This window comes from Theobroma umbraticum, unplaced genomic scaffold (assembly GCF_002168275.2).
Source record: "Theobroma umbraticum cultivar Fairchild unplaced genomic scaffold, ASM216827v3 scaffold_44.0, whole genome shotgun sequence".
Taxonomy (NCBI): domain Eukaryota; kingdom Viridiplantae; phylum Streptophyta; class Magnoliopsida; order Malvales; family Malvaceae; genus Theobroma; species Theobroma umbraticum.
This window is the reverse complement of record NW_018397255.1, coordinates 3,174,918-3,188,322: the sequence shown is the minus strand read 5'-3', so window position 1 is coordinate 3,188,322 and position 13,405 is coordinate 3,174,918. Positions and strand designations below refer to the sequence as shown.

At 35.3% G+C, this 13,405-nt stretch overlaps 1 protein-coding gene and 1 pseudogene across 1 annotated transcript; both read right to left on the bottom strand.

Moving 5' to 3' along the window:
- Positions 1-2,051: 2,051 nt before the first annotated feature.
- Positions 2,052-2,867, bottom strand: LOC110409701 (uncharacterized; annotated as a pseudogene).
- A 5,865-nt stretch (positions 2,868-8,732) lies between these two features.
- Positions 8,733-11,528, bottom strand: LOC110409536 (U-box domain-containing protein 30-like). Its single transcript, XM_021418904.2, has 2 exons — positions 11,457-11,528; positions 8,733-10,726 (listed from the first exon to the last, which is right to left on the bottom strand). The coding sequence occupies exon 2, from the start codon at positions 10,704-10,706 to the stop codon at positions 9,348-9,350; it is 1,359 nt and encodes a 452-aa protein (XP_021274579.1). The 5' UTR covers positions 10,707-10,726; positions 11,457-11,528; the 3' UTR covers positions 8,733-9,347.
- Positions 11,529-13,405: the final 1,877 nt, after the last annotated feature.

The following is a 13,405-nucleotide window of genomic DNA, read 5'->3' as shown; positions in this document are numbered from 1 at the left end:
CTAATAACATAACATGGAGTCCCCAATGAGAGAGTTGTGTTGAAATATAAAACTTCTTTCTTGTAAGAGGAAGAAAAGAGACAGTGGAACGCACAATTTTCCCTTCCACAAGAAGACCCAGTCATCCAGTCTCCAGCACAGCTGGCTACCAAACTTGTGCTTGTGCATGCCGTTTTCTAGGGTTCTATATGAAATAAAAGAGGAAATAAACTTTTTTGGGTATTTGAATGGGAAAATTATTAAAAAAATTAAGCAAATAAAATGAATAAATATTTAATCCCAAATCTTTAGAACAATTCAAAAAAAAAATCTACTTCTTAAACAAATAAGGACATGTTGGAAATGTGATCTCTACTACCATAAATAAATGAAACCTAATTAAAATTTTTTTCGTTTATATTTTATTTTATTTATTATTTTCTCTCGTTAGTTTTCTTTTCTTCAACTACCCATTACTCTCTTTTATGCTAAAATCTCTAAAACGGGATACTCACTCATTTTATATAAGAGCTGTACCTCAAGAACATAAATTAGGTTGAGCATTATTTGGTTTAAATTTAGCACATTTATCTTAATTAAGCCCTAAGTTTAAATCAAGATCTCTTAATTTAATTGGTTGAACTTCCTTATATGCACCTCACAAAAAAAAAAAAAACCTCAAATAATTAAAAGCTAAAACTTCATTAATCCCAAAAGATGTAATTTTGAAAAAATTTTAGATAACCTGTTTGAGATTACATATTTTTTTTTCTTTTCCGGATGGTATTGTTTCTTGTTTAGTTATAGACAGTGTAAACATATCATGACCTAGAATGATGTAATAAGTCCTTTTGATCTTTTCCCTTATATCAAAAAAATTTAGATGCATAAACCTGGAAATTACTACCCTTGTACATGATTTGGGGGCAAAATTACCGCCGCTTGAATTTATGAATTCTAATACCTTTAAAAAAAATTAAATGATGGATAAAATTTACCATTTATCTTTGAACCGATATAATTTTATCACTATATTTTTAATTTGATTCAAAAATAATTAAGAGTTAGAATACTCAATAAAATCTTCTTTTAATGTTAACTGTTATTGTACCAAATTAAAATGAATAACGATAAAACTACACCCATTCAAAGATGAATAATAGATTTAAATCTTATCGCAAAATTTTATTTAATTAAGTAACTCATGAGGTACTTTATAGTTCATTAATGTATATATATGTATATATGGATGTTGATTGTCACGTACAATTTTATTACTCTACCTGTAGTCTACCATTGTCCTAGCTAATTGGTAATTTACCTCATAATTAGGGAACTATACAATAATGTTAGGCATTCAATTAATTAAATTAATGGATTTAACTGTGTAAGTACAAGTGGTAAGGTTTTTGAGTTGATTCCATGTTTTGGGACATTGTCGAGAGTTTTGGTTTGATTCAATCCAGGGTTAATCTTCCCCCTAATTGTTCATTGGAATGCTTGAGCACCACCTTTTTTCTTCAGGTACGTATATAATTTGAGTATATCAATTTATCATCCTACCTTAACATATATCGGATTCCTCTTTCTTGCATAATGAGCTATTATCAACTCATTATCTACATTAATACACCAATATAGCTGATGTGGTTTTAAAGGAACTCATTTTTGGTAGAGGACAATCCAAAGCTTCTCGATCTAACATTGATCTTTCCCCTATTTTCCAATCCTCTTCCACAAGGGACATATTACTCTAATTTTGTATCTCCAGCCTTGTCTTTATCTCTCTGGCCCCTCAACTTTGTCACCCTTAATTACTCAGTGACAATACTATACCTTACCTCTTAACACAAGTAGCTAGTAGCCCTAACCAACAATCTACTTTCAAACAAACTAGGAAAAAGCAGAGAAATATTGAAGAGAGTAGGAGGGGTGGGGAAGAAGTTATACTAGTCTTGGGAGAATAGGGAAGGAGGATATTGAAGCCAATTTCTGATAATAAGTTGTACATTATATAAGTAGCTTTATTCATGGCTACACCTGGAATTAGTACATTGTAATGAACAAGATGAAGCTAGACTTCAATCATTAGTTCTACCATAATGTAGTACTACTACAACAAACGAATGTAGTTTTAATCTTACATACATTCTCTTTGAGCTCAAGCAAGAATGAAAAGTGAACTAACTTGGAAATTGGCCTTAATAATCTTCAGGATATATATATATATATATATATAATATATATATATATAGTACGTTGATACTTGATATCTTTAAGGAACAGTACTTTGCTCCAAGCTGGACAAAGTTCCAGGACTGAGAATTGGGAAAGCACACCAATTATAAGAAGATGGTGACAAGTTCAATCCAAGTGATGAATTCGATGTAATCATCGCATTATCTGAGAATTTCTGGTTCTGGGTTTTAGCACTATGATCCAATCCAGAAAGGAGATGCAATTGTGCGGAGACTTCTGCCCTAGACAATGGCGATGCTGCAACGCTAAGAGGGGGAGGCGCCACTCGTTGAAGACGCTGGTGATGAGGCAGTTCAAGCTGAGACGACGACTGAGATTGAGACATGAACTCAGGTGCACCGGTAAGCTTCTGAACCAAGTCCCTGAAGTTATAGGGTCGACCTTGTAAACTCTTGGTGGTGTTGGTGGCAATGGCGCGATTGGCTTCTTCCAGGGCTTTGCCAATGGCTTACGCACTGAATGAAGTGATGCATGGAAAGGCTGTGCAACTTTTAACCCTCTTGCTCCTTGTAAAGTCGAAGAAGAAGAAGAAGAATAGGATGAATAAGCTTCCATAGTGACAGGCGGTATAGAAAATGTATGGAGTACGTGCAAGGCTTTTTAAAAAAACCTGGACCTGAAGTTTTAGAATGTGGAGACTCTGTTATATATAGAAAAACAACATGAGCAAAGATCGCACGTATGGGGACAAGAAAATTATTGATGGAAAAAAGACGAAAAGGGAAGCGACGGTGGGATGAATCCGCTGAGTGCTGATAAACACAAATTCAAACCGTCTTTTGTCAGCAGCGCAGCCGGCTTGGTTCTGAGTGCTTTCAATTACATAGGCAGCGGCCTGGTCAAAGTGCCTGAAATGTTGACCAAATTTCCATTCATAAAAAAAGGTTCAAAAAAAAGAGTTTCCTCCATAATTTTCTTTGATTTTCTTTTCCGGGCCCATTCGTGCGTTCAACAGTGTTTCTTCCTTGAGAAAGGATGATAAGGTTTGAACCTGTTATAACAAACAAAACCAAAACAATAAGAGATAGAAAAAAAGGTATTATAAAATTTCTAAATTAGTGATAACTTGTGAGAGTGATGGCCAGCCATGAGAGGAAAACGAAGCAATTATTTGGAGAAGGTATTATCTCGTGCGGGTAGACCAGCCGCCTCTTGTTAGACCAATCTCTCTCTACTCTCACTAACCTCTGAATATATCACACGTGACCACTTCCGTCACCCCCCCTTCTCTCTCTTAGCTATCTTTGACCCAAAAATAAACAATGGCAATAGCTAAGATCTCTGCCATGGTGCCCTCATTTTTTAACTAATATTCATTCATAACTTTAGCTCCATTTTCCTTTAAGAATCCCAAATAATCTTCACTTTTACCTTTATTAGACATATATTATACAAGCTCTCTTTGGAAACGAAGCTGCTTCTTAATGATTTCTTTCCCTTTTAACACTTCTTTTCATCATAAAATATATATATTTATTATTAAATCAAATATTTAAATACTCCATCCGTTTTAACATTTTGAATTAAAAATTTCACATGTAACATTTCTTTATTGTTTAAGAATGCAATGGATGAGATGGAAAGCTTTGCTGGTTATAATTTTATACTCAAATATCAACAAGTTCTGTGTAAATTAAATTAAAACAAAAAGTATGTTCCTGACGTCTTAGTTTAGTGACAACCTACTTATATCATCAGTATTCGATGAATACTTTCTTGTCTTTTTGTTCAAATACATCTGATTGCTCGTTCTATCTTATGAAAAACACTATTTTTAGTTTACCGACTAATGGATTGATGGTAACATCTTCTCATGCCTCTCTATCAATGACGTAAGAAGAATTTTTAAATGGGTGATACAAAATTTCAAACATGATTTAATAATATGATTCAAATCTGCAAGTTTACCAGAAATTCAAATGGAAGAAACTTGAATTCAACATGGAAAATTACATGGCATGGCTCATCTTAAAACCAAATAGATTTCATACAAGCTAGTTTGGATTAAATGAAAACAAAAATGCAGTTATTGTTATGACGAATTCAGGTTTTAATATGTTTAACTCACCCTATATATGGAGGCCTGAATCTTCTAGTATATTGCCTAGCTACTTGCTAAAGAAATTTAAATTTGTAATTGATCTTGACTCAAATTCAAAAAGCTCAATAAGTTTATGGCTCATGGGTATCCATCCATCTTTAAGCTGGTAGCAGCCTATAGCTAGAACCCAAAAGCCCAATTGATTTTTGCAATTAATGTTGAAGCTGTCTAGATACAAGACTATACATACATACATATATATATATATGTGTGTGTGAGAGAGAGAGACTAGCTAGCCATATGAATAATATTTCAGATATTTGAATGAATTTATATTTTTGAAATTTTGTACCAAAATAATATGCTTTTAAGCCACCTGGCTAAATTAGGAATTGTAGGGGATACATAATTGAAGAAGAAGAAACTCAATTAGTTAAGGTGACTCCGTACTTACTGGCTAGAAATAAAAAGATGACTTGTACTTTCACAGCAATAGATAAAAGGTCTACACTGCAAAGAAACAGTTAAAACTAAAATTGAAAAAACCATTGGCAGCACAGTATCCCCGACTGACCCTTTGAATTTCTCTAAGTGGGCATATAATTTCCCTTGAAATTAACAATGTACTGCAAAATTCCTCTCACAAACTAGTTTTTTAACTTTCGGATTAGATTCTTGTGAGATCTAGGAAAACGGGTTTTTCTTTTGCTTTCTCATAAGCACTGACGTCAAAGCCACTGACTCTTATCATTTATATATAATAATTATTCCTACATTAGAGAAAATCTCGTCCCTTCATTATTGAGTAATTCTTTGTTTGATAACAAAGGAGGGAGGGCAGTCAACATAATTACTAGCTTATGGGCCTTATTGCCAGAAGAAAGTTGTTCAATTTACCAGACAAATGAATGGAAATTTTCTTCGGTATTAAACTCAATTAATTTACATTAATGATGGGCGGATGAAGATTATATGAGGTCCAGTGACATTACCTAATCCAAGAAATAATGGAGGCGATCAGTTAGGCGGTAGCCATGATCATGTTTATCAGTCATGGTATAAGCAATCATGAATTAATGTATTCCATCTGCTAGACCTGCAATAAATACACTCATGACATCATATGATCAAACATGTGTTTACAATGACAATGAGATGCTATCCCATCTACCTATGATATAATCTTCCATTAATTAGTTTTATGAGCTATGTCATGCTTTTGTTTTATTCTTATTTCGTTTTATTTATATGAAAGTAAAAAGTAAACAAAAAATAAAGGCGTTTATATACAAGAATAAGTAATATTTTTAAATAAGTGACAATTACGGATAAATCATTGTGATATTATTATAAAACACTTTATTTTAGTTGTGTAGAGAGTCATTATATTTGAAAGTATGTCACGTTTCATGTTATAATATGCTTATTAATTGTATGATCATATTGTACCGAATAAAAAAATGTATATTTCAAGCAAGTTCCTAACGGGCCCTTCAATCCCATTTCCTCCTGCCCCATGTAACATTCATTAAATATTTTTGTTCTAGTCTGCAAGCTACTTTCCGAGGGATGGTAGCCACGGCCACCGAGCCAATCATGGGAACACGTGAGTCAAACTAGGGGGGGAAGCTCCTCCCATTTCTCGTGAACCAATCACGGGTGCTGTATATATAAACTCGACGTTACTAACCCCTTTTGTGTATTATTATTATTATTATTACTCTTAAATTTACATTGTGTTAAGGGAAGTATATTGAATGAAATTCTAGTTTAGCAGAAGCATATGCTATGATTCCACTTTGACCAAAGTATTTCACGGGTAGCTGTCGGAGTATATGTTGTGTTCGCTCTGTAATCGTTGTCAAGCAAGAATTCAAGGTACTGACGAGTCAGTTTTGGATGAAACTGAAGAACTTTCTCATGACGGAAATGCTCGTAAGGGGCTGCTACGAGGCAGGACGGTGCCCGAAATATTTTACGGAGTCAAGCCTTCATTCTTCAACCAAGAGAGAGCCGAGCGACAATTTAATGCAAATCTCACACTGCAATTCTAACCGATCACAAAGCAATGCGTCATTGGTTATTCCATAATTCAATTGTAATATTTGAAAATTTTTATACTTAAATTTTGAAATATATATTTTTATATATGAAATAATTATTATCGATAAAATTTACATATATAAGTTTTATTTATTGATGATTATGACATGAAATATATATTTTAATTAGGTAAATATACACATAACTTTAAAATACATGTCTCATGTCGTAATCATTATTAATTAAATTGATAATAAATTTTATTTATTAAATTAAGCATATGTGTGTATATATATATATATATATAAATAACATGTAAATTTTAAAAAGTGATGTAAAATGGATAATGATTGAAACATGTAACTGTTGTTTAAGAATAAAACTTTTTTAATATTTTCATTTAAAAAGAATGTAATATTGGTTTTAAGTATAAGCTCAAATTTAAATATTTAATTTAAGCGTTCAGCTTGGATCACTTTCATCAAACTTCAGGTGAGCAAACTGAAAATCATGATGATATTTTTTTTAGTATTTTTGAAAGGCATGAAGATGGTCTTTAGACATGATAGAAGGGGTGAAAACCACCCTTGATCTAAAATGTGAACGCGGTATGCTGTCTGATTACTTGATTCGGAAGTTTTCTGCACTCGTGCAGCGACCGAATCTGGTGCAAAAACAAAGCAAAGTATAAATTGGCTTATAATTCTTCAAAGATATGCAAAGCCATTTTGATGAAACTATGAAGTTATGGTGTTGGCTTTTGAAATTTTTACAAAGCTAGCTGTGCAAAGATCATTTAATGGAGTCCACTACAAACAAAGTGTGAACATGATCTCTTCAAAAGTGGGCCTTCATGAATCAGCATTGTTACCGGAAAAGAGTGCAGGGTTTCAGATATTCAATGATCACGCAAAAATTTCAAGTCTTCAGCATTACTCAATTGTTTCAATAATGTTTTTTTCCTAGAGTAGCAACAAATGCTCTGTTTTTTTGTTTGGAAAATCCCAGTTTTTCAGTTACAAATTCTATCCCTCTTTTCCCCCCTTGTAGCCTTTCTCTTTTTCTGAATCCACTTGAGACTCTACAAAGCTTTCAAATATGGTGTTTTAAGCTTTGAATTTTGGTAAAAGAATTGGGTCAGGAGCATGCACGTGTGCGCGCATGGTGGCGACTCTGAATACACAGAAAACAGGAAGGAAAGGAAGCCTTTTCCCCGCCATCGAAGTCTCATTCAACTTGATGCAAGAACTTGTCCCCATGCCGTCACTGATTCCCTTAATCAAAAACAGGATAATTATCCCTTTATTCAGTATTAAACAATGACGAAGGGTTTGAAAAATAGCATCCTTTTTTCATTATCAATCATAATCATTTGGTCTTAGAGTGAATGTATCTTCTAATAATGGTGCTGCCAGGACCCCACAAGATTTGACGGTTAACTTAGCCCCACTAATCGTGAGAAAAAGGATAATTATATGCAAGTAAACAAATACAAAAGAGGTCCAGAAAGTAAAAATAAATAAAAACCCTCAAAAATGGATGTAACTGCAAGGTCACTATAATTGCAACAGGAGATTCTGGATGGCTTCTTGTTAAAGTAATGAGCAAGTTTTTTTTCTCATGGGTTTTTTGGGCCTCGACGGCCATTCAAAGATGCCATGCCAAGGGGTCCCTTTAATTCAGAGGTCCCTTTAGAAGGCAAGGAAGTGTTTGGAAGGGGATCTTTCCCTTGCTTTCTTGATGTTGAATCAGACAGAGAGAGAAGGAAATGGTGTACCATAAAATAGCTGTACAAGTCAAAAGTGCCAAAATGCAACTAATGTGTTTTGTCTCCGAAACAGAAAGGCCAGGTAGTCCCCCGCTACAAATTTTTTGAAGATAGTTAAGATGGAAATTATGAAAGACTGAAAAGCTTAAAACCACTGAGTTGACATAGAAATTTCTTCATTCCAGATGAATTTTTCCCTCTTGTTTTCTGCCGTGGCATTGGTAACACTGGCAAGGCTGGCTGCACTCTGTGGTGGAGCAGAGCTTCTACTGATTCCAAATAGGAGTTCCTCGCCAATCTGTGCAGTGAAAGTTCTCAACTTTCTTTTCTTTCTTTTCATTACAACAGTGATTGGAAAAGAGGTGACGATGGGTTCTGTCCTCAACTTCTCCCACAAAGGGATATTTAAAGTACATAATGGACCCAGGTTGGCAAAGTGACCTCCCCCGAAATAGTAGTAGTTCAACGCATGTGTAAAAGCCAAGACCCCCCCTTTATCTTTCTTTTATTGCTGAAATCTTACCCTTGCAACCAGGGCCAGGGATCCATGATTTTGGGGGCTAACAATGAGTTAAATTGATCGATTTGCGAGAGACAACAGAGAACATAATCCTAAATATATGGATAATGCAGAATGGAGAATAAGAACAAATGCAAAAAAGAAATGGTTGATTTTCATTGTGAACATTGAATAGACACTTGAAGTCCAAAGGCATTCCAGTCTCTACAATTGTGGAGCTAAAAGCAAAACTCCCACCAACTTAAAGGGAAAATTGGAAGGCCCCTACCACAGGAACAACTTGGGAGAAAGAAAGGACCAAGGAGCAAAGCGATTCTTTTGTCTATTACAATTGTAATTGCAAGCTCCAAAGACTTGTACAAATTGCACTCCTCTTACACGTATTCCCATCCAACAATATACCCCAACACTAATCCATTGCACATAAAACATTTTTACATCATTTCTCCTTTTGGGGGTTTATTTGACAAGGCATTGGAAAAGAGAACTTGACATAATTCCACTGCAGCAAGAAATGTGTTTTACTTGCCACATTATGAGTGTTCTTTAGTAAGTTGAATCAATTGCTGGAATCGAAGTGCTTAAATATATACAGGAGAGCTAATTCATACCTCAAACCCCCATCTTGTATGATCGTTCATGCTCGGAAGATTTGATGACCCAAATAAGGCAGGCCCTTTAACTCCTTTGCCTCATTGCCAAAAGGCAGTGTGAAAAGATAGCTAGCAAAATTTCCCTCATTGGATTGTCCTTGTGAGCTTGCACTTTGAAATAAAGATGGTGTCTGTATAATTTAGGCTACATAACTTCAGGAGCTCTGCAGACCTTTGTTTCAACACAGGATTGCAACCACTCTGAATCACGAGAAGCAGCTTTGCTGCTAAACCAGCTTCTACAGCAACCGAGGAGCATTCCTCCGGAGCAAGTTTGCATACAGACCACAAAATGGACAATGCATATTGAGTACAGCTTTCTGAAACTCTCATTAACAGCCTCACCATATTGGGAATTGTGTTTGCGCAATCCTTCAATGCTACTTTTCCCTCCGGCAGAGATGATAATGTATCCAATATGAAAAGGGCTAATTCCAAGCAATCAGGTTCCAAAGAAGGCAACAATTCGACCAATTGAGAAACGGCTCCAATACTCACAATCAAGCTCCTAACTTGTTTAAGCAAGCATATAGATCTGAGGAAGCTAAGTCCAGGCAAAATTCCATTCGAGTGCCTCTTGTCCTTCACTAACCGCATTACCCCAACCAACAGACGATGGCTGGAAATGCTCTCCGACCGAAATTCCTTCTCCTCCATCAACTTATCCATCAATCGCGTACAATTGATCTTTGTCTCCACTGACCCTTCATTCAACATATCCACCATCAATGAAATCTTTGTCGGCTGCATCAAATTGGTTTTGGACTCTGAATCAAGCTCCAAATTGACAAGAATCCCAATTGCTTCCGAACCAACCGCATGGGACGTAAATGGGCCTAACAAGGATGAAATTACAGCAACCCCACCTTCATCAACCACCGTCTTCCTAGCCGTAGCATGTGCTGCCACAACCTGTTTCAGCTCCTTCAAGGCTTGAATCCTGGCTTGACCCTTAACCTTCTTCAATGTCTCAAGTAGCTCAGTTACCCTTCCTTGTACATCCTCTGATCTCTTCTTCATAAGCGAATACTTCTGCGAAAACCAAGTATAAATCAAATGATAAAGGGTTCTATTTGGGGTAACAGAATCATCCCAGAGCTCTTGCATTGTAGTGGGACAAGTATAGTGGCCCAAATTGAACCATTTGAGAATGTTGGACCTCTCATACGTTTGGCCAGTGCAAAGGGTAACAGGGTCTTGCATTGGCTCAAGGGAGATTGGACAAATAAACACAGAAGGAATCTCAGGTAAATCAAGCTCTTCAATCATTTTCTTCAGATCCAATTTCTCACCAACACCAGCACCAACGACTCCACCACCACCACCAACACCACCCAGAACCCCATCTTTAACAGCAGTATCCAGATCTAGAACCTGTCCATCACCACTACCATCAAATCCAGAAACAACCCCATCCCTCTTGGAGGGTTGAAACATAGGCATCTTTGAAACCCTCCCTTCACCTTCAAAAAAGAAAAAAGAGAAACACAGATTCTCAAGGAACCAAAAAAGAAAGATTTTTAAAACCCCTCCACCACTCCCCCAAGACACTCTAAATTCACTGCAGTGACAAGCTCCCTTCAAGGCACATTACATCTAGGTTATACGTAAGAGATGTGAAATAAAAAAGAAGGAAAGTTGGTGTTTCTCTACTCAATTCTTCTCTCATTGACAAATCACAAAGCTAGAAAACATACTCTCTTTTTTTCCCTCTTTGTTGTACAAACTCACACATATCTATCTCACTTCCCTGTTCCTTTCCCTTTGCTTTATCCTAATCTCTTTTCTATGGTCAAAAGTCCGTCATTTTACCATCATCATCATAATAATAATGATATCACCAATAAACACACAATAATGAAGCTCCCATCTTTCACTTCTTGTTCAAGCTTCAAAAAAGTGAAAACAAAAAAGGTTTGCTTGGAATCATCAAGCCTTCAAAACAGCTAAAACAACTAGAGAAAAAAAAGGATACTACTAAAGAAAGCAGTCAAAGATCAACAGTGAAAACATAGTACAAAAGCTAATCAATTAGCCCTTTTTTTCCTAACCCAACCAAAAATGGTACAGAATTTGAGAAAATAAAAACTACCCAGATAAGAAAACCATGAAATTTTCAAGATTTAGTGAAGATAATTGAGAGAGAAGAAAAAAAAAAGAGAAGAAAAAATTTATTGTCAAAAGAGGCCATACCACCAGAGAGAGAGAGAAGAGCGGAGAAAAGCCACGTCCTGCAAAGGCTTCCCTGTTGCTCATCTTTTGGGGCAGTTGTTTGTTGGATAAAAATAAAAAATTAAAATTAATAAAAAAACCCCTTCACGGAAAATAATAAAAACTAATTATAATATCGAAGTAGTTATAAATTAATGCATTTGTTCATGTTGTTTTTTCTTCTTTGAATGAATTATTTAATTTTTTTACTGGAGTAACGAATTTTTTGAAAAGTTGAAATTTATCGGGTTACCGGGAACTGCGGGTTGTAGCCGGTAATTAAGCCCCTCGACCCGCGCACCACACGTGCAGTCATATCAGTTCTTTACCGTAATCTCCCGCTATTACTTTTAAGTGCTTTAGTTCAACAATTAAATAAAAGTAATCCCAAAGAGGTATTTTCCATATATGTCCCTCGTAAATTTTATTCCAATTTGAGGTTTTTCTTTTTACTACTATTGGAGAAATTTCTTTTGTTAAGAAACAGGAAAATGAATCCAAATCTTCCCAAATTGTAATTTGATGTTTGTTTTTTAGCTAAACGAATCTCATCTAAGAACTTCATCCACATATGTTATGTGGACACAATCCAATTTCAAAACTAATAATCTAAAGACTTAAAAGATATTTTGAACTAGTAAATCACTAATGATGAGAGTTCAACCTCAATGGAAGAGAGAAATTTCAGTTCAACTCTTTGTCACGGAAATATCAAATTACAATGAATCATTAACCTAAATTAAAATTTTGTGAAGGGTAAAAAAAACTTGGGTGAAAAAGAGAATCAGCTAAAAGGACGAAATAGTCTTTTTCACAATGAAACAAGGGGTACCCGCACGAAGCAAAAAGCTGGTCCAATTTCACTAGAGTCCACCAAACCCCCACGGGCAAATATGAAAAATTTTTTATCAGCCTTTAGTCTTTACTTAAACTTAAATCCACATCTCGATTTAACAAATCGAATATTTCAGTCACTATTTTAGTAAAACCAAAGTTTCTTTTTTCTCTCTCTCTCTCTTTTTAATTCTCATTTACTATTAAAAAAGGCCAAAAAAAAAGGGGAGAACCAATGATACAAATAAAGCCCTCGTCCGGGCCCACTATGGGGAACTTCCCCCTCCTTCACTTTTTTATTTTTTTGTTGTGTTTAGTGTTTATTTTAGGTAAAGTGCCAGCAAAGCATTTGACCGTGACAGTTTCTGCTTTGACTGTACGCCTCTGCCGTTTGGCTTATCCGGTCTTTGCTTTGACCGGCTTTGCCCCACTTCCGCACCCAACCAATCACACCCTGCCACGTGACTCTGGGAACCGTGTCCCCCTGGCTCCCTCCTCTGTTTTCTCTAATTTTTTATTAATTAATAATTAATTGAAATAAACAATGTTCTTCTTTTAATTTTTCCCTCCTTTTTCTTTTTGTTGCAGGTAGCAGTGAGTGTGTATCACATAAGTTGGTATGGTGTAATTAGGGTTGGAAAAATGGGTGGTTAGGGTTTCAAAGAGTTGGATGGGAAATTAGGAACTTTGGGCTCTCAAATTAAATTTTTTTAATTAAATTGAGTTAATGGATTTAGGTTTGAATTGAATCATAAACGGTATTAAAGATTTGAGTAGGTTCCAGACTGGATAAGAGAGGTTGGATTAATTATAGATTAATTGCATCTTAAGGATTGACAGGTAATTTTATTTGGATTCATATGTTTTTTAGGTGATCTATTTAAGATGGGTGGGGTGAGGGTGTCCATTCTAAGATTCATAAAAAAAAAAGAAAAAAGAAATGGGTTTTAAATAAATATCAAAATCTAAGTTTTTTAATAAGTCTAAGAACAACAGGGAATCACATGAGCATATGCTACCCATATAGGGTGTCACATGACCCACAAATATCTGATTTTTCCCAGCAGTGATCAGGTTTTTATATTAGTTTTTTTTTC